General features: G+C 39.1%; 2 protein-coding genes across 3 annotated transcripts in view; one reads left to right on the top strand and one right to left on the bottom strand.

Moving 5' to 3' along the window:
* Positions 1-1,868: 1,868 nt before the first annotated feature.
* Positions 1,869-16,102, bottom strand: rdh10a (retinol dehydrogenase 10a). Of its 2 annotated transcripts, XM_007554609.2 has the most exons (7): positions 15,706-16,101; positions 15,341-15,640; positions 14,267-14,502; positions 5,697-5,795; positions 4,501-4,646; positions 3,608-3,739; positions 1,869-3,517 (listed from the first exon to the last, which is right to left on the bottom strand). In XM_007554609.2, the coding sequence occupies exons 2-7, from the start codon at positions 15,624-15,626 to the stop codon at positions 3,394-3,396; spliced, it is 1,023 nt and encodes a 340-aa protein (XP_007554671.1). In that variant the 5' UTR covers positions 15,627-15,640; positions 15,706-16,101; the 3' UTR covers positions 1,869-3,393. The 2 variants fall into 2 exon arrangements, with proteins under 2 accessions (XP_007554671.1, XP_007554669.1); XM_007554607.2 differs by having other exon boundaries at positions 15,341-16,102.
* Positions 16,103-18,155: 2,053 nt separating this feature from the next.
* Positions 18,156-21,010, top strand: part of rpl7 (ribosomal protein L7) — a 4,459-nt gene continuing 1,604 nt past the window's right edge. Inside the window, exons 1-4 of the mRNA XM_007554606.2 lie at positions 18,156-18,250; positions 18,729-18,828; positions 18,922-19,088; positions 20,418-20,555. Coding sequence (XP_007554668.1) covers positions 18,237-18,250; positions 18,729-18,828; positions 18,922-19,088; positions 20,418-20,555 — 419 coding nt within the window. The 5' untranslated portion in view covers positions 18,156-18,236. The remainder of the gene's footprint in view (positions 18,251-18,728; positions 18,829-18,921; positions 19,089-20,417; positions 20,556-21,010) is intronic.

The following is a 21,010-nucleotide window of genomic DNA, read 5'->3' as shown; positions in this document are numbered from 1 at the left end:
ACATGCAAAAAATAAGTGCGTTTATAATTTTTACTTACTTTCACTGTAGGATGTTCAAAATCTGGATATAATAAAAGATAATATAACAGCTTTTAGGACTAAATTTCAGTTTTCGAAAAGTATAACAAAACAAAAAGTGCTCTCTTTGCGTTATTTGTAGGTAAAAAGAGTTGTACTACAGTTTACTTTCTTATAAGGGACAATATTAAGTTGTTATTTATTATTGTAAGAAATTGAGTGATTCGATCAGATACATAAATATATCAAATAATCATCAGCATATGTGAGCATCTCCATATTAACACCTTCTCTAGAAGATGAGAGTTCAGGTGGTTAATGAAACAATGCTAACTCTAAAAGACAGCAGTAGTAACAAGTTGTTTTTACCTAAGATCGTGTGTAGTAGGGTTTCCAAACTATATGGAGATCATTGTTTAAGAGAGTTGATTTTTTTTTTTCAGTAGTAGTAGTAGTATCTCCAAGTTATACCTAATAGGCTTGTCAACCAAAATTAGACAACAGATTGGAAAATTTATTGATTTCAGCTGGTAGCATCTGAGTTAAATCGATAGCGTCAATCCATCGGGCCTTGCATTCACGGTTCAACCCGTTAGTGGTGTAATGATATGTATATGTAATGATATCTAAGGGGTGCAAAATTATCTTTTGGACCACTTAGAAGGTGTTGAGCCTTGTGTAAATAACAGCCTAACTGAGAATTATGGCTGCCCATGTCCATTCATGATCACACAGTAACTGCGATGGCTGTTTCAAGTAGGAAAGCTGCTAAACGTAAAGGCTTAGAATAAAAACTGGGTGTATTTAATTTTGACAATGGCTGCATGTATAGCCTTCTTAAGCCAACACCCATATATCAATGCTGTCTGACTCAGTGGGTGGTACAATGTGGGAGAACAGTGACACCGATATCAGTCAAAAGAGTAGTTGCAGGGAGAAGAAAAGGACTGGGAGGGTGTCATCCTGACAATGAGAACTGCTCCAAAGCAGTTTCAGTTGTTTGGAAGATCCCTTTTCTTGTCACTCTCCTCTGCAAATCGCGGGATACAGCTAACTGTGGCGTCACAGACACCTTATCTGCTGAGTAACAGTTTCGTTTCAACACCGTGATGACTCATCGCACCAGAAGGCAAGAACGAAAAATCTGACTAAAAGCTGCCGTTTCCGTGAAATGTCTTCACAAGCAACACAAAAACACTGATAATAATCTAAATCACTTTATTAATTTAAGTTAGGTAGAGACACTAAACATTGGAACCACATTTGCTCGACAACAGAGCATTTATTTATTTTTTTTTTTTTAGAATATTACAAAAAAGAGGCTTATGTTATACTGTCAAACAAAATAAAAAGGCAAAAATTAAGAGGTAGAGAATTTAGGCTCATCACTGTGACTGAGGGAATGATGCCTGTTGGAATGTATTGTATTTAACATTCAAAACAAAAAAAATATATATAAAGTATATAAAATAGTCATACATCAAATGTGGTGGGAACACTCATTTGGGCGAAGGTTAACAACATTTAAACATACATTTCACTTTAAATGGTCAGAAGAATGTCAGAGACAATTTTACATTTTTTTTCTTGTTTGGTGGATGTGGAGGAATTAAAAAAAAAAATTATTACAGTTCCCTCTACCACTCAGTGTCAGCACAGTAACTTCAACTGGAGTTAGTTTTTTAGCAATATTGTTCAAAAATATAAACTTACAATATGAACAACACCTTAAAATGGACACAAATGGGAAAAAAATATATATATATGTAAAGGCCTGTTCTCTCGAGTTCTCTTTAAACAATACATTCTGCTATCAGTCACATGCTAATTCAACCCAGGACAGTGATTGTTTTTGTTTTGTTTTACTCACATTCCATTTAAGAGATTTATCAGAACAGCAATGACTGAGACTCATGAAACAGAAAAGTCCAAAAAAGGTTATCAATAACTTGGCCACTGAGTCCCATTTGGAATTCATTTAAAAAGTCAAACTATGCTACATGTCTCTAAAAATTACATATTTAGGCAAAAAAAAGAAAAAAAAGAAAGAAAGATGGTACATGGCAAAAAAAAAAAAAATTAAAAATAAAATGCACACCAGCGTGAATCAATGCTGTGTAAACTGGACTAAAAAAAAACGCCTCTGAATAAGAAAATGTTGGCTAGCTTGAAGCATTGTGTTAAATCTACACAAAGATCACTGGCAGTGTGGGGAAAAGCAAATCTGAATTTACATCATAAAAATTAGAACTTACAGTGCATGTCTACAAAAAATAAAATAAGTGAGAAAAAAAAAGATTACTGTTTGTACAGTAACATACTGTATATTTCCACAATGACACTAGATAAGGCTGGTGACTACATTATGTAAAGAGTTAATTACTGGATACCTTTTTTTTGTATGATTTCAAAACTAGTGATGGTATATAGATGTTGATTTCTATGAAAACAAAAAACACTCAAATGATTCCTTTGTGTAGTACGCAGCTTTTTTGTTCCAGAGGAACAATATGGTAAATTTTTGCATTTGCTCAATGCAAGTGCACCAGTCTAGATTCAGTCTTTTTTCTTTTTTTTTTTTTACCCTCCCCCATCTTTCTTCTTCAGTGGTTGTTTCCATATGCTTGCAGGTACAGCGGTGTGAAAAAGTGTCCGCCCCCTTCCTGATTTCCTATTTGTTTGACACTTAAATGTTTCAGAACTTTAGTCCAGTTTAAATGTTAAAGATAACACAAGTAAACACAAAATGCAGTTTTTAAATGAAGGCATTCATTATTAAAAGAAAAACAAACAAAAAAATCCAAACTTGCATATCCCTTGAGGAAAAAGTGATTGCAGGCCTCACTTGCCTCAGTTAAGGTCAAAGGTTATGCCTAAAAGACTTGGCAAAAATGGCTTGCTTGGCAGAGGAAAGTTTGCCTCGATTTTTCCAGAGTACATCTTGATGATCCCTAAGACTTTTGGGAAAATATTCCGTGGACTGACAGGACAAAAAGTTTAACTCTTTGGACGGTGTGTGTCCCATTACATCTGGCCTAAAAGTAACTGCTTATCAGATCAACAGTGAAACATGGTGCTCAAAAACCCTTCAATCTGGTTGAATTACAACAATTCTGCGAAGATGAGAAGGCCAAAAATTCATTGTAAGATTCATAAGTTATCACAAACATTTGATTTTAGTTGTTGCTGGTAAGGTTGGCCCAACCAGTTATTAGGTTTAGCAGGATATCACCTTACTTTGACTAATATTTGAAGTAGTCTGGTGTTCTGAAACACTGACATGTGAGAAAATACACCAAAAAAATAGGAAATCAGGAAGGTGGCAAACCATTTGTCACACCACTGCATGAATGCCCCGGTTGTAAACACTTCTCCTTAGATCCCGTTCTTCGCTTCATTGTTGTTCATCGCCTCCTTCCTCTGAGCTAGGAAAGGGTACATGCATTTGTCGGCACCGAGGAACCGGTACATGCACACGATGGCCTCAAAGGGCAGGATGCTGTGGAAACGGGATGGAGTTAGGATTAAAACTCAAGGATCCCTGTTTCATTTCACTTAGAGGTAATGGAGCATTCAGAGGGTTTCTTACCTTTTCATAAAGTTAACCATGTAGATGATGCGAGGCGTGCAGACCATTGGCTGATCTGTGAGGATGGCTCTCATGGCTTGCTTCACACAGAAGTCCGGCGACAGGGGAGGCAGAAAAGGCTCGATCTCCTTCCTGGTTCGAGTAAGGAGTAGTTATTGTTAACCACGTTGTTCAATCAAATTTTGACTTAAATCGTGTGTGTGAACAGCCATTTTGTGGCTTGGGTCTTAACTTTGGAAGACCCACTTTGGAAGTGGGTCTTCCCACAGCCCAATTACTTTTCTTCAATAATAGCTTTCTTATTGGGGCTTAAAAGTAATGGAGGCGGAATCAAAAATCCATTAAGTATAATTTTCCTTCCAATTCAAAATAATGTGCTACTTTAGGTTGCTCTATAACTTCAAATCCCAAACGGAGTCAGATGGTAATCTGTCTTCACTAACTCTGAGCATGATTGTTATTATTAATGCAATGACACTGATTAGGCCTAAATAGTTGTGGGGTTGGTGGGTTAGCTGACAGTAGAGCCACCTGCAGACAATAACCATCAGACAAAGTGAAGACCGTAACAGCAGCAGTTATCGTAGGGGGATGGAGCGGGTGGGGGACAGAGACCAGGTGCACCTGGTCTTGAGGTTTTTACCCTGGGAGACAAAAAAAAAAGCACCCCTCCTTGTTTACACAAAGTGTTGACTTATGAAACAGAAATCACTGTGCCGTAATTCTCCCAACAAACCCTCAACGCCTGCTTTGATGTTCGAATGTTGTTCCGAACACACTTTTTCAGAAAATAAAAACTCAACCCAGGTGCGAGAAGGAAAAAAAAAAAAAAGAAAAAAAAGAAAAGAAGTGCACAGAAGCGGATACGCTCGCCGTTTCGTGTTGTGGCTCACCTTATCCTGCAACCTTTGAACATTCCCGTGTTGACCAGGTAAGGGCACACCAGGGTCATGTTGATCCCGTCCTTCTCTGAGGCTTTAATCTCGTGGCTCAGGGACTCGTGAAACCCGATGGCACCGAACTTGCTGGCGCAGTAGTCCTGAGCAGAACAGAAAGAAAACAGATTCGACCCGTTAACAAAAAAAAAAAAAAAAAGTACCTAGGGACTAGAAAACATTGTCAAACATGCCCCAGTGGGCTCATGGGTTTCTCCTAGATGGTAATGATACAGCCACAAAGAAAACCTGAGGGAGCCTAACCGCTTTTCTATGGTTTCATTAGCATTCTTCTCGAGCACATTAGTATGCTGCTCTGCTGGGCAGGAAGGTTTTGATGTGGTACACTGTGGAAATAATCTTTAAAAAAAAAGAGAAAAAACAGACTAAATAAATAAAGGACGGTAAATATATGCGTGACAATAAACACAGAAAGCTCACAGTACAGTCATAGACTCCCAAAAAATAATAATGTGCACATCTGAGGTCACATTTAAGAAATTAACATCATTTCTAACAGCAAACTAAAAGTGCAACACACTTTAGTGTTAATCTAAGACATTGTTATTATATTTTTAAAAATGCATCCTTAAATGAAGAGAGAATTCAAAGTAGCCGTCCTTACAGAGTTTTTTGCTGCAAGAATAAATAAGAAAACTATCATTTAAAAAAAAATTAATAAAAATTTGAGGAGGATACTGTTTTACTCTCTCGGGTTATGGAGATAAACAACCCCCCTTGAAATATTTTAGAATGAATTAGAATAATAATAAAAAAAAAAACATAGTAAGAAAAACCATATCAATCGGAAAAGGTTGTGAGCTGAATACTGAATGAGGACCAAGTGGTCCACAAAGCGGTGATGAAGATGTCTCTGTCCCACGGGGAGCTGTCAGCTCATTCTGGCCCCGGGGCCAGTGCCCACTGGGGGACCCCCGACGCCCCCGCTGCTGCAGATAGAGGAATCTATACGAGACTCCCGAATGCTCATCTGTGTTGCTTAATTTAACGGGTGGGGGAACAACTAGAGAGATGGGGCCTAACCTCCTCGCTCTCAGCGTGCTAGCTGGCACGCCGGCGGCCGAGGAGAAAAGCCCGCTCGCAGACGGTGGGAACGACGGGGATGTGTATGTGTTTCTGTGTATGATACTAACCTCAACTCCAGCTGTGCTGAATAAACCGAGGGAGCTGGCAACAGTCACAATATGACCGTGATTCAGCTCCAGCATCTTGGGGAGAAACGCCTTGGTGGTCTGGAGGAAGGACAGAGGAGACAGAAGGGCAAGGAGGAAAAAAACAGAGGTTAGTTCACTTGTGCAGTTTGTCTGTGCCAACACTCTTTGATCCTCTCTGCCTTCCCCCCACTCAGTTTCTCTTGCTTCTCCATGGTGATGCAGAAAGAAGCATCAGAATGAGAATTCATAACAGAGAGAGGTGGGGAGGGGGGCAGGGAGGTACAAGATTTAAAGATTTTTAAAACTTTTATCCTTATGAAGCTCATGTAAAAGAGAAGAAGGATGTCAAAGAGAGTGATGCGAGTGCTGCAGCAAAGTCTCTTCTTTTCCCACACAGATCTGGTGCCTTTCGTTGAGCCTTTCTCTAAAGACTTGGTGACAACACCAGTCGCAGGCCTCCGCTCACTCAGCACCTGTATCAGCTCAGTTCAGCCTCTCTTCTACCTACACCCGCCCCACCACCATCACCATCACCACCCGAGCGACACTCAGCGGAACAGCTCCTCAGATGAGCGAGTCCAGCTCAGGGATGAAAGAGTTTAAAAACCGCAACGTCCCGTGAAAGGCGAACTAGTTCCACCGGCTGGTCCGATGATGGTTAGAGGTCTACGGCTGGCTCTGCCCGTCTGCTGCCGGGTTTGGAGCGCCTCTGCACACAGCGTGAGCCAATCGGCAGGTGTGACACATAATGACGATGACGGGAACTGACCAATCACTTTCCCACTTGGAGGTCTGCAAGAAACCTTTTGTTGGTGACTGAGCAAATGATATAGGTGAGATACGTGCTAGCACAGTGAAGAACACATGTAGCCTGCAGTCCTTAAAGAGTGCGATGGAGGTGAGATGTAAACAGAAACGTCCGTCTCCCTACACCTGTGAAACAGACATTTACCACCTACACTGTGACATTACAGAAACAAGTTCTTGCACAATTTATATGTCAAAATTCGACATTTTCCAGACAGAGCTTCAATATTCAGAGTTTATTTATTGGATCCTTTTTAGCAGAAGAATACAAGGTTTACTTTGGTTTCACTGTTGTTCACTGTTTGTCACAGAGGTCAGGCTGATGTGAGGAAGTAGAAGTAAGGACTAAAGGAAAGAATGATTATGGGATGAAGGTAAGTCAAGAATATAAAGACAAGCAAGTGAAAGGTCAAAGGACTAAATGGCAAAAAGGATTGAGGAAAGGAAGCCAAGAAAGAATGTGGATGAAAGGAAGTAAGGAATGAAGGAAGGAAGGACAGGATAGATTATGGATAGATTATGGAAAGGCTCTTACAAATTTTCCAGAAAAATATAATGTTTGGAAAATTGTACTACACCTAAATTGCTTGTATTCAAATAATTTGTGATGAAATAAATGAAAAGCAACAGTTTTATGATCTGAACCCCTTGCCAGAGAAATGATCCATGCTTCTTAATAAACATTTACAGAAGGGGAGCACGGAGCCAGTGAGAGCCTGGTACCAGGTAGTACAGCCCTGGATCCACCAGTGCAGGGAGGAAAACGCCTCATTAAAACTGCACCCAGAGATTAACTGTATTGGACCTACTGACGTTTAACGTAATCCTTAGTGAGACTTCTGTGTTGCAGATGCCTTTCTGCTTGTTTAGTGAGATGAAACCTACACAGAGAGGCCGTTGTAAGAAATAAAAATGACTTCATTGTTTGAGTTAATTTTTTTAGTCAGGTATAACTGATCTGAAATGGATCCAGACATCTGCAGTTTTCCAGGACATAAATTTTAAGGTCGGTGCAATATTCAACTCATCAAATGATGGGGCCCAAAGAGAGGTAACTCAGAGAATGCGAGACCCGGGCAAACGCTGAGAAAGGACTCTACGAGCCAGAATGGCAGCAGAGGGAGAGAGTTGCGTGCAAATGAAGAATTACCTCGAGATATGCCCATACCTGAGTTGAGCCAAAAGTTCCCACTCCCAAAGCAACTTTTTGACAGCAGGGAATGACTTGACCTGGCACTATGCTACACAGTTCAAGCCAGTTTTGCAGATTTCAGCTGGACAGATTTGCTGAGTGGTCTTTTTACCTGGAACTGGTGGAGGAAAAGATTGCTCCCCCAAGCTGAGGACGGGCCTGAGCGTGACCAACCATCCCATCTCTCTCCCACCCTGCCGGGATGTCCTGCTTCTCATGGCAGCTCTGGCATGTGGGTATGACCCCCACTGACCTCTCTGACACAAAATGTGTGAAGGCAACCAGAGTCTCGTGTCTTACATCAGAGCCGCCGTAATTGGGTCTCAACGCTCTCTTGTTCCGCTAAATTACCCGCCGACACAGCCGGGCCTCCTTGGCCCAAGTGGGGTGCCCTGCCCGCTGCACCCCCTCCTAATTGGTGGGTGCCCCCTGGAGCATTTAAGCCACACAAAGCTTCTTGCAGCTGGGGTGTCAGGCTGCATTAGTGCTAGCGCCTGACCAACAGGAATATGAACAAAATATTGGCCTTTGCATTGGACCAGATGGCCATTTAATTGGGTTGACTTCTCCCTGGATGAGAGAATGAATGGGAGGGAGCACAAATCTTTCTGAGCACCAGAGCTTGACTGATACCACTACAGAACGAGGAAATGGAATGGGTTGGGTTGATTTTAGTGACCATATGGGAAGATTGATGAATTGAAGGGACCAGGCTAAATAGTCAGCATCTGCTGACTGTTACTTAAATCTTAACCCAAGTGGTTGTACAACAGGAACCAATTTATTCACCAATTTATTCACATGGAAAGAACATTGACGGGTTGCAATTGGTGTTATTAAGTACTCTGTGTCTCCAGAACATACCTACATAGTAATGTAGGTTGAAGCAGAAGACTTGCTAAATTGATTTTTTTTTTCCAATTTACTCACCAAATTTACTCACCTTTCAGGGAGATTTTTTATTTTATTTTATTTTTTTTTACAAAAATAGACTTAACAAAGGTTTCAGTCATAAAGACACATTGCTGTGAAGGGCATCAACAACAAAACAAAAGCAGAAAGCTTTGTTTTCACTGTCTTTTAGCTTTAATCAAATATCTTGCACACAACGGTTTGTCTAAGCAAAGCATTGGATGGTTTCCAAATTACATTACAGGTAGAACCTAAATGATTAAGATTGACGGTTCTACTGCAGAATTTTTGCAAGTCTATAAACGGGTCCCAAAAAGTTCAAATCTTTGATTTTTATGCTGACTTTTTCATGTACGTTATATTATTCAGTTGTACTGTAATTTACTTCTCTGCACCTTCTTCTTAAAAATTGTTTGAGTATATTCAACATGTACACAAGAACAGCTCTGTAATCTATAACTTGTGTTAAATGGAGAGAAAACAAAACTTTGGTGCTGGCAGAGAAAGTTTTTGAGAAAAGATAGTTACCTAATGGTGTTAACTTTCCAATGTTTAACATTTTGACTTGATGACTCGTCATTTAGGGAGTACGTTTGTTTTCTTGTGAAAAAATTGAAGCTCTTCTTAGGATTATTTGATAGTAAGTATAATATTTCTTGCTGGCAGATTGAACCTTTAGACTGTCACTGAATATAGAGATGAACTGGATGTAAATGCGCTGGCTATATCTCAGTATGTCACGAGGCTCTGAGATTTAATACTCACTGGGATTTTCTCATTTATCATTGTCTGCTGTATGCAACTTTACATGCTTGTAGCCTAAAATTTCTTTTAAAGTATATGTTTAAAGAAGGAAACAAGAAAACCAGTAGTCTAACTCAACTTAGACTTAAAATGGTGCTTTAAGTGTAGAGAGGCAACCAAACTCAGAAAGGGAGCTTTCGGTTTTTCAACATTTCATGCCTGGAAAAGTCTTTAAACTGAACTTATTCTGCAATACTTCTATGAATAAATTTAAAGGTCTGGTTAAAACTTAAGTTAGGTCTTGTGTTTCACTGTTTTTGTTTGGTTTACTAATCTATATTTACTGCATTGCTGCTATCTTTGACTGGTGTCCCAGGCAAAAGAGAACCTTCGATTTTAATGGGACAAAGTGAGCAATATAAAGGAAACAATAATGTTGATTAACATTTCTAGGAGTTTAGTTTTAGGACTTTAATTTCAAATGGAAGTCAATCTTAAATTCCATTTGAATTTGAAGATTGTGTATTTTAAAGAAAGGGCGTCACTGTGCTTTCAAACCAAGTCTTTAATGAGACACACCTCACTATCTTATAAATAAAATACCATTTAAAAATACAAAATAGTCTGTATTTTTATAATATCTTTAATTTGTTTTAACTTGACTCAACTATTTCCCAATCACTGAGATGTTTAACTAAGTAAAAAAGTAAGGCAAAACCTCTTGGCTCTTTCTCGGACAACTTTTTGGCCTGTGGGGCATCTCCCGGTATCATATCAGACATTTAATTAAAAGGAAAGATTGATGGGTGAAGGAGTCATTAGTTTTAGAGGCAGGAACAGGTACATGGAAAAGGGAGGAGTGATAAGTAGCCTCGTGAAGACATACAGGTGCACTAGGCCGGAGGAGGGGCCCTTATAAAACTAGTCAAGTAGGACCCTTCTGCCTGGCTGCCTCCTTTCTCTGCCTACAGAAGGAATGCTGCCTGCGGAACTTGGCTCCTGTCGCCTGGCATCTTGTCAAGCTGATCCACAGACAAGAAACCAATTGTCAGATAAAGTGGGTCAGCAGCAGCTTACCATTACCCTCTCGCCTAGCCTATGCATGGGATGGCACCAGGTTCTTTTCCCGCCATGTCACGGCGTTGCACAAGACAAGTGGGATCTCCACGAGCGGGAAGGGGGAAGCGAGTGTTTGTCATTCACAAGACCACCTGTTGGATAACTAGCTCAAGATGCTGATGCTAATTTCCTGTCGTGTCATTCCGCTAGATAAGTGCAAAGCTTCAAACATGAACAACTCTGGTGTCTCTCTTGCAAAATGACTGTGTGTCCCATGTGCCATCGTGACTCAGAAGTAAGTGGTCAACATCACAAGTGGTCAGCTGGACTAATAAAAGCATCAGAGAAACGCATGCCTCATAAAAACAGAGAAATCTTAAGAGAAGAAAGGGACTGAATCATTGTGTGTGTGGCAAAGCCGGAAGAGCGGCGCTGGCCTCTGTGACTCCCTTCCAGCTGCACCCAATGCCTTGAAATCAGCTTGGGAGGAGTCAGAGAGGCCCCTGGAAGGAGGAGAGATGGAATATGGAGTACGGGGTCTGGGTTCGGCTGCTTTGGCAGACAGACAACCACGCTACGATTACCATCCGTTTCCTGCTCCAATCTCAGTCATTGCCTCATTCCTGATGCGGTGTCCAACAAATGAGAACTTGAGCAGATCAGAAACTGTTCCTGCAGGAGTTCTCTAGACTTTTCTCTCATACAGTTATGCTGATCAAGTGCGAGGAAAGCTTTGTTTGTTTGACAAATTTGAGCTGTTACTGAAGAGCAACAGTGCTTTTTTCTTAGCAACAAGAGACTTTCCCAAAATATTACGATGACTGGAGTTACAACATTTTGATTTTTTCTTTGAGATTCTGTCTGATTTGGACCAAGTCTGATCACTTCTTTAATTATAATGAAATTATTTCTTTGTAAACAGTTAGCATGGGACATGTTTGTTTGTGTGAAGAGGTGTTCCACAAAAATTGTTCTGGGACTGCTGTTATTTACTAATAAATCAATAGTCTTAATGACTTTTAAATGCTTGTTTCCATTTATTTGCTGATGACAGTGTGATTTACTCAGGTGGATTTCTATCTGTAACAATTTTTTTTTTGGTATTTTTTGTTTTGAATATTAAAAATAAAAAATAAAAAAAACCTTAACAGCTCTTCACTGACTCTTTTAATTTTCCATCTCTGCTCTTCATGAATTGGATTACAAGTAATATTTTTAAGAGTCTTTATTAAGTATTCCTTAAAACTTGGTATCTTCTTCTGAGCTATGTCTCATCTTTCTTTTAAGGGACACAAAACTGCTTCTGTCACGTTTGTGCCTTGTTGTTGGGATGTAACCCATATGCATCTGAGTGAGGTTAAACTTTTAAAATATTGCTAATGCTCAAACACCTGGATGTAAGTGTGTAGATGGATGATTTAATTGAGGATTGGACTTTGCTTATAGTATCATCATGTCATTGTTTACATTTCTAATGAACTTTTATGTTTTCTTATGTATTTGTTGTTTGCAATGCTGTTTTGAGCTACTGTCAGTTTAGTGCAGTCTTCTTAAATTGCATTTTGAATATCTACAGTACTTCCCTGCATATAAATGAAAATAATAGTAGCCTTAAGCTAAAGTTTGCCTGCTGAGTCATAAAAGGAGAAGTTACCCCGTCTAACAACACATCACCAGAAGAAAAAAAAGAAATCTAAAACATGGAACAAAAAGATACCACCTGCATGTAGTGAGAAACAGTGCTTGTGAGAGGATAGTGGTCAGGTCTCTGTTAGTCTAAGCTCTATTCATCCAGCTTGTGTCGTTAATGAACCACATCCTCCATTCTGGCTGTCGCCATTCATTAAATCCTTCTTTCATCTGCCCCGTCTCCTCCTCCCTCCGCCCTCCCTCGTCTCCACCCCACCTCTAAAGAACGCACGCTCTCCATAGAATACTGGAGATACACAAACACAGCTCGCTATTAGGAATCCCCAAATCTGCCACCCAACCACTGGATCCCGACTCCAAATCCTGGATGTAAAAGAACACGAGGAGAGCCAGCAGAGAGGAGCATGAATAGAGAAACCACTAGGGAGGAAATACACAACCTGTTTGACAACACAAGAGATTTTCATGCTCAATTAACGAACTTCAAACTGTTGTGTTGTCATTGCGTCCCTCAGAAATCGTCTCGATATAAAAACGACCTGCAGCCGCAAAAAAAAAAAAAAAGTGCAAACCCTGCCTCTCCTATGTAAAGTGAGAAGTGCTGCGACAACTCTACCTCTGAGTGAGAGAAACATTACTGTGGAGTGAAACTGGGGGGAAAAAAAAGATTAAATAAAAAGACAACTAATTATGCACAGGCACAACAGCTGCCAAGCAGAGCTGGCTGCTGCAGCTAAGTGATAAAATTCATTTTCATTACGGAGCCCCATCCATCTAATTTTTTTTTTTTTCCAGAAAGGCTTCCCCTCACATGAATTTTCTAATCACAGTGGGAGGCTGTATCCTGTGGAGGCTCAAATATGTCGCAGTTTAGCAAACGCACAATTATTTTTAGAATTTAAGTGGAAATGAATCTATAAAATAAATAAATGAATAAATAAATTTATAGTTTGTTTAATTTAATCTATATTAAATAATTAAATGTAAACAGTAAGATTAAAAAAAATCTGTTAATCATAAACTTCTGACATAATTTATTTATTTTTTTTTTGCATTTATTTACTATCTCAGTTCATTTGCCATAAAATATTCCACAGCTTCGCATTGACTCATCAACCAGACTCTACCATCTGATTGGTGAAACTGAACTGTAAGTAATTGTGAAACCAATCGTCTTTAGCCCTGCCGCTCTATTAAGAGATGGGGTCATTTGGACCCCATGAGTTTTTTACTCTGTGCGCGGTCTTGTCCGGTTCGGTCTCACTGCGTGCGCTTTTACAAAGGTTTTTTTTGCGTGATTTCAGAAACTGATGGTCTGACAGGAAAATCTCGCCACTTCCTGGCTGCTTGGCCATGATATTTGCCCCCTCCCGTGGTCTCGCTAAGACCACGGGAGGGTTCACTATGTGTTTGCCCCACCCAACGACAGACCCTGAAATTGTTTGAAAGTGCCCATAATTCAATAAATAAAATAAATCATTAGATTATGACATAAATCTATCTGTAGGAAACATTGCAGATACATTTATGTGAATAAAAAGTATTCATATGTTTTAATTCTGACATTAAGAAATAATTACTTAGTTAGAACACACTGTGGCACTTTTGACCTTCCCTATCCCCGTTCCTTTTCCGTTCTATGCTGCAGCTCATGTCTATTTGAAGTGAAACACATTTAAGTGAACAAAATGTTTTGCTGGAGATAAAACGGCAGAGGAAGGCCCCCGGGAGGGGAGCCAAAAGAAAATCTGATACAGATCCCCATCAAATCACCACCTGCCAACAAAATGTGCTGAACTGATACAAGGCTTATGCAGATTCCTCCTTCCATCACACAAGGATAAAGGAAGACCTTCCATACCAGAGGAATCTGCACCAAATACCAGGGAATTTTCATCAAAGAGAAACCTTGTGACTTTCCTGTGGCAGAACTTTAGCTAAAAAGTGAAACGAAAGATGGCTATTTATGGTCAGATACTTTCACTTTCTCACTCAATGAGGGAGTTAGACACTATCTTTGATACCAAGAGGTGGGATAAGAGATTCTGAAGGAAGCATGGGAGCTGGCGTGGGGAAAAACTCCTGGCGTCACGTTGCTCGTGACACTGTTTTATATGGTTCATCACAGCGCAAGGCCCCAAACAAACAAAAACAAACCATGACGACACAATCAGGAGAAGCTCACCCAGAAGTGCGCGTGACAGTTGACCACCATGGTGCGCTCGATCAGCTCGTCCGGGCACTCCAGCAGGTGGTGGCCTGAGACCACGCCGGCGTTGTTGATCAGTATGTCCACCTCTCCCACCTCTCGCCGCACCTTCTCCGCCGTGGAATACACACTCTCGCGCTTGCCCACATCACACACGTACGTGTAGACCTGAGGCTGGAAGGCAGGGACCTCCTCCACTCCTCCAACAGGTCCTGCAGAATGGAGAATGGAGAAATGATGAATGGAGGTTTAAGTATGGCGCAGAAGGTAAATGATGTGACTGTAGGAGAATGAATATGTTGTCCACATGCAAACTATTTTATTAAAATACTCACAATAAGTCATGCTTTAGTCAGAGATGTACTGATTTGGTTTTTTTTTTCACCTCTGAATGATACAATTTTTTTTCTTTTTCTTTAAGGACTATAACACATTAAAAAGGAAATGAGTGCTGCAGTTGTTTTGATAGTAGAAGTACTAGTCGCATTAGTATTTTGAATCCAACAGAAAAATTAGAGAATACCAAAGATTATCACGATCTACGTTTTTAAGTATGTGTCCCTGAACATTGTCAGATTTTCATTAGACTAAAGTAAAGTGTTTCCTTTTTTGTACAAGTTAAATAAAATTTAAGATTTTACGCATTTCACCTGTTGAAAACTGATTAGTCGATCATAAAAAATAAAAAAAAATCCTGATTCCATCTCTGTCTGACTGGTAGGTGTATCTCTCCTTTCCTAAAGTTGCTCAAATAGAACCTGAAACTCGAAAATATGGTGCAAAAAATAAATGTTTCTTTTCAGATTTTCTAGTATTTGACTCTGCTGCTCAATGTCCGAGCGAAATCGAGGAAAAAATCGGTTGATTCCGATCTCCAGTTGATTGATTGGTCAATCTCGTGGTTACGCTGACACTCAGTTAAGACTTGGTTATAAATCTGAGATAGAGTAAAAAAATTCGTTAACCTCTGTAGCAAAAAAAAAAAAAAAAAGGAAGGAGTGGTAATTTTTTTTTAACATCCTTCAAAAGTCCTTCATTGGTTTGACTTACCATCTTTTGCGATGGGAGTCTCCGTTTCGTGGTATATCTGTCGTACCATCTCTGCCGTTTCCTCATTGCTCTGGCTGTTTATGTCCCACAGGACCAGCACCGCTCGTCGCCGGGCGAACTCCTTGGCGAACAGCCGCCCGAGGCCGCTCCCAGCCCCGGTGATCACGCACACCTGTCCCGTCACGCTCTTCTCCTTGGGTCGCACGACCCATCTGGCCCCGGCTGTCACAAACGCCCAGAGCACCTTCAAGATAACCACGAAGAACTCCGCGATGATCATCATCATCTTGGCCGTGCTTTCTATGAATTTCAGATAAGCGATATTAAGACGCGCAAAAAAAAAAAAATGATTTAATTGTTCCAACCTGTTAGCAGCAGAGGGATAGGGTTTCACCGACAAAACTTGGATCAGAGCGCTGACAGAGGAAAGTGGTGTAGGAGCGCACGCAAGAGCTCAGATTATAAGAAGTAAAAAAAAAAAAAAGAAAAAAAAGGGAGAGTTCAGTTAAGAATCCGGTTGCCTGTTGAGCGCTGATCTGCGGTGACTAACGAGCAGCTACTATGGCTTGTCTCCTACCCTCTCAGCTGCTGCTGCTCCACATCTCATGTCATTCTGATCCGCATCTTACTCGCTATTTATTCAGTCCACCCATCCAACGCCAGACCCAATAGGAGTGGGAGCCTGACAAACTGAAGTGCCAGCTATCTACACTACACTCAGCATGATGCAAGGCAAATAATTGGACAAAAATATGTGTGAATCCCCCACCACTTAAAAATAAATTACCGATCTCGAGGTACCTAATTAGTATTTCTTTTCTGTTTAGTTAGAGAAATTACAGAATTTTGGAGACTATATTGCAAGAAAATTTGTTAGTTAAAATACTAAGCAATTGTTGAAGTATTTGCTACCCGTTTCCAAAAGGAATGAGAGTTAATAATAGCAATAAATCTATCCCTACAAGGTTGTGAGTAAACCTTTTCCCTGCAACTACGGCTACACTAACAAACAGAATTTTGGAGGGTTGGTCTTAAATATATATATTTTTTTAATAAAATTGAAATGAGCACATTTGTTTGTCAACGTTCACTCGTGGCTATGTTTGACAACATCAGCAACTAAATGATTTGACCAATATTAAAGTGAAAATAATTGGTTCTGTCACAGGTTATCTTTGCTTTTTCACTGTATGTGGGGTCCAATAAAAAACAGTAATGACATGTACTGGTTGTACTTGACCTGAATATATCCACTTGAAAAATGTTTAAAATTGTCATAAGACTGTCATAGTTTCTGTGGTGGAAACACAGCTTACTAGCTAGCTCATAGCTAGCTTACTAGCTAACTATCACCTAGCTAGTAAGACACTTGTACTGAATTTGGTGTTTGGGGTTGGTCAGAAACTTCTGTCTTTCTGAGGACTCTAACATTTAAAGCTCCATAAAGACTTGAAATAGGTAAAAAATAAAAATAAAAAAATAAAAAATGTCTGTGTTTGTGACACAATGCAGCATAGGAAAAACAATTCTAGTTCCTGTTTGGCCTTTAGATTGCTCTCAGGATGTAAAACATCTAATATCAATCTTTACCAATCACATACACACACTGGCTAGTTATGGTAAAAATGGTGAGAAGTGTGCCTTACTTAAAAACAGCTACAAACACACTGAAAACCTTTGAAGCTCAGATAATGGCACTAAATATATTATGTCTCAGATGGGGGTGGGGTGGAATGAGGGAGTAATTACGGTACATTTTCTCATGTAACAAGGACACAAGGACACCTCTTTTTCTTGCTTACATCATTTCAGTGTTGTGCAACCTCTATTGACCTATCAGATGTCCAGTCTCCCTGTAGGGAACTAACTGACAGCCAACAATTGAAAATGAAATTCCTTCATCAATCATCTATAGAAGAGTACAATGCAAAAGAAAACAGAAACCGGAATGCTTACTGATTAATCAACCACTGATATTACAATATTATGGCAGAAGTTACACTTCTAAGGTTTTTCATATCCCTGTAATAGTCTAGATTTGAATTTGAATTAAAAAATTTCTATGTGACTTTACAGAAGCAAGGGGAAATTAAATCTAACCCTATATAATGTACATGAAATGCCTGATTAAATTATGGTTAAACTTTAAAAGAGCAATTGTTTTGACAAATGATTTGATATGTGCTTCATTTTATGGACACTCACCCTAATAGTAGAATGTTTCAAATCCCTTGCAAAGTCTATAATAATAGACTTATTATTATTATTATTATTATTATTATTATTATTATTATTATTATTATTACTCGTCTTGTTGAAAATCTGAAGACGTGTATTAATCTTTTGTAAATTAGATGTTGGTGCCCTCTGCTGGTCCAACTAGGGGCTTACTGCAGAGTTGCGTCAAAAGTGTGTTTCTTTTCACTGATAAACTTTTAAAAGAGTTGTATACGAGTAAACTTTGGTTTCGCAATGCTGTACTAACTTTACTAGATCAACATTAATAAAATAATTTGACCTGAGCCAATACATGAGCATAATTTGTTTATAACATGTAATACATAAGATGGTATTATTTAAAAAAAAACATAACAAACTTGATTATAGATATCGTCAAATGTCATCAAATAATATTTCATTTATTCAGGTAAAAATCTGGCCCCAAAAACATAATTCATAGCAAACAGTAAATATCTTATGAAATAACTTTTCAGAAGATCAGAGTAATAACTATAAACAACTATAAACCAGACTTAAATAAAACTACTCCAGACATAAAACAATAGTAATAAAAACGTAATTTAAACTTGTTTTAGTCAGGCACCCAAGTAGGCACCCTGACAATCCTTTATCCGGCACATGCGCAGATGAGGATTTCTCTTTCTCGGTGATCGCAATGGCGGACGCAGAGTGAGTGGTTCCTCTGTTTTAAAATCTAAGCACATCCAGTCATCATATGGTTGTAACTCCATATTTAATTGCTTATTTGAGCAATTTAGGGGTTGTACAATTAAACTATTGAAGTATTGCTGGAGAATCTGACTTTTAACTTTTGTTCTTATGGCTACTTTATGCAGATAGTGTTGGCAGAGTAGTGTTCAACATGGCTGCTATTTCGTCTCTGAACACTCAAGAAATGTCCTTTTCTTTTTTTAATAATGAGGGAAATTTGTAAATTTAGTACATATATGTAGCAACACGTCTTTTCTAGTCATTTGTTGTCAGTATATGGATTTTGATGAAAGCCGGTAAAGAACTAGGCTAACCAGCTAGCACTTCAGCATTGTAAATGATATACTTTCGTTTAACGTTCTAGCTGCTGCTATGTTGGACAATCTGAACATGGTGCCCCTTTATCGAAAATAATTTTAATAATATGTCCCGACAGAAAAAAGGTTCCGTCGGTCCCTGAGAGCCTTTTAAAAAGGCGAAAGGCCTACGCCGCCATGAAGGCCATGCGTGTCAAGAAGCTGCTGGCGGAGAAGAAGGTAAATTTGATCTACTGCTTCACGTAGTCTATGCTTTCTAAAGGCTGAAAGTAGCTTTGTGGACCGTTTTAAGCATATCACCATTCATTTCAGGCCCGGAAGGTGACCAGGAAACTGATCTACAAGAGGGCTGAAAAGTACCACAAGGAGTACAGGCAGATGTACAGGCGTGAGATCCGCATGTCTCGTATGGCTCGCAAAGTGGGGAACTACTATGTGCCACCTGAGCCCAAACTGGCCTTTGTTATCAGGATCAGAGGGTAAGTTGCTCCTATGGTTATGATGTTCTGACTTTAACATGGAATGCTGGAGTTGTAATAATTGTTCTCCCTGTGTTTGTTTTGGTTCATGGTCAGTTCTTGCTCAAAGCCAGTCGAGTATCTATGTATTGAAGACTTGCCACTGTGTGGTCTGCCTGCTTTCATTTTTATACTCTGTACTGTATCAGTTTAAACTTAGTTGTGCAAGTTCAGGGATGAGATTAGGACTGATGTATAGGATATATTTTTCTGGTCTGGATAAGTATGGGAATACAAAAAAAGGAAATAATTGGCATTAAAAAAATATTCTCCATCCCAGGAACTATCATATTTAGGTTTTCACAAATATTTCTAAAAGTAACTTTAAAGGTAACCTAATTGGGCGCTTTTCTTGTTTTCATGTAAAAAAAAAATCTACATCTGCTCCCTCCATCCATTGATCAGTTGAGCCATCCAGTAATATAACCATTAATTAGTTGAGCCATCGGTAGAAGCTTTATACAAGTCCTATGAACTTTTGTTTCTTCCTGCACTGTAACTTTTTCTTAATATCTTAGTTAAGTGTACAAAGTGATGTATTTGTCAGTCTGTCCCATCATTAGATTATTTAGCTTTCTACCAGTCCACTTTTTCATTTCTCTCTTCCTGTGTCTGGTTTTGTGAGTTCAGTATTCACCTCTTTAGCTAAAGCAGTTATAAACTGATAGTGAACTTTTGTGCTTTAGTTGTGGGCTGAAAAATGCATATCTGGTCATCTGGAAGCCAAAAAGGGGGAATATGATGTATTTCCTTGTATTATGTCTAGGGCCGGGCAGTCAGAGCAATATAGTGATTATTAATAACCTCGGGTTGATTTGTTCATCTCAAATGTTATTTCTTTAGGTTTAGAGTCGTGTTCCAATGGCAATTTCGGAGCCGTTAACCTCCCTGAAAATCAAACTAAAAAAATAAAAAATCATCTCCACAATTGCTCTGTAATAATTTAAAAACTTTTGTACATAGTCTCCCAATCATGCCATGATCGGATACATTTTATTGGTAGAATTATTAAATGTTTAGGGAAAGAATTTATTTCATGAGCCTTAAGGAACCTTGACTAGCAAGCTAAGATGGTTAAATGTATTGAGCAGCACCAAATTTCTTGTGTTTAAAGAAGCAATCCATGTAAAACTAAGTGGTTAATGATGAACATTCTTTCCCCGACTTATCGACAATGGTGAAAGATTAGTTTCATTAGCCAATATCCTTCTGAAACCACTATCACTACTGCTATTTGACAGTTAAATGTTGGCATGGGCCAAAGACTAATTATTATTGTTGTGTTTTTAGTATCAATGGTGTCCCACCGAAGGTCCGCAAGGTTCTGCAGCTGCTCCGTCTGCGCCAGATCTTCAACGGTGTGTTTGTCAAGCTGAACAAGGCTTCTATCAACATGCTTAGGATTGCAGAGCCTTATATTGCTTGGGGGTAAGACTATTAAAGTGTTCAAATATAGATTTTTTTTTTTTTATAGGCAAAAAATATTTTGGAATGTGGTTAATGATGCTGAACTTTTTTCCCCATCTTATCGACCATGGTGAATACTTGCTGAAACTAAGCCAGTTTTGTCTGAAACCACATTCCAAGCCATTCTGATTGCCTTAACTCCCAGTTACTGGTTTGGTTTTTTGTTAGCATTATGAAGCATTTTGGATTTAATAAGCCAAGGTTTGTACTTTAACAATCCATAAAGTGATCTAAAGGAAATGTAAAACTTTTGATAAAAAATTTGTTATAAAGTATGTATGTGGACAGGGGATTAGATGCCTTGACTACTCAGAAATGAGAGAGAATAATAATTTTCTCCACTAATCTGAACCGCTCCCTTAGATATCTCTAATCCTTGGGAGGGGCCACATCAATTATTCAGTTTAAATTTAAAT

The sequence above is a fragment of the Poecilia formosa genome, unplaced genomic scaffold, assembly GCF_000485575.1.
Source record: "Poecilia formosa unplaced genomic scaffold, Poecilia_formosa-5.1.2 Scaffold64, whole genome shotgun sequence".
NCBI lineage: Eukaryota > Metazoa > Chordata > Actinopteri > Cyprinodontiformes > Poeciliidae > Poecilia > Poecilia formosa.
This window is presented reverse-complemented; position numbering and strand designations above follow the sequence as displayed.

Excerpts from the sequence above, each read along its gene's own strand:
- rdh10a (XM_007554607.2), bottom strand. The coding sequence starts at position 15,626 with ATGATGATGATCATCGCGGAGTTCTTCGTGGTTATCTTGAAGGTGCTC. Across the intron at positions 14,503-15,340 it reads GACTCCCATCGCAAAAGATG|GACCTGTTGGAGGAGTGGAG; the intron begins GTAAGTCAAACC and ends TCCATTCTGCAG. Across the intron at positions 3,518-3,607 it reads ATGGTTAACTTTATGAAAAG|CATCCTGCCCTTTGAGGCCA; the intron begins GTAAGAAACCCT and ends CCGTTTCCACAG.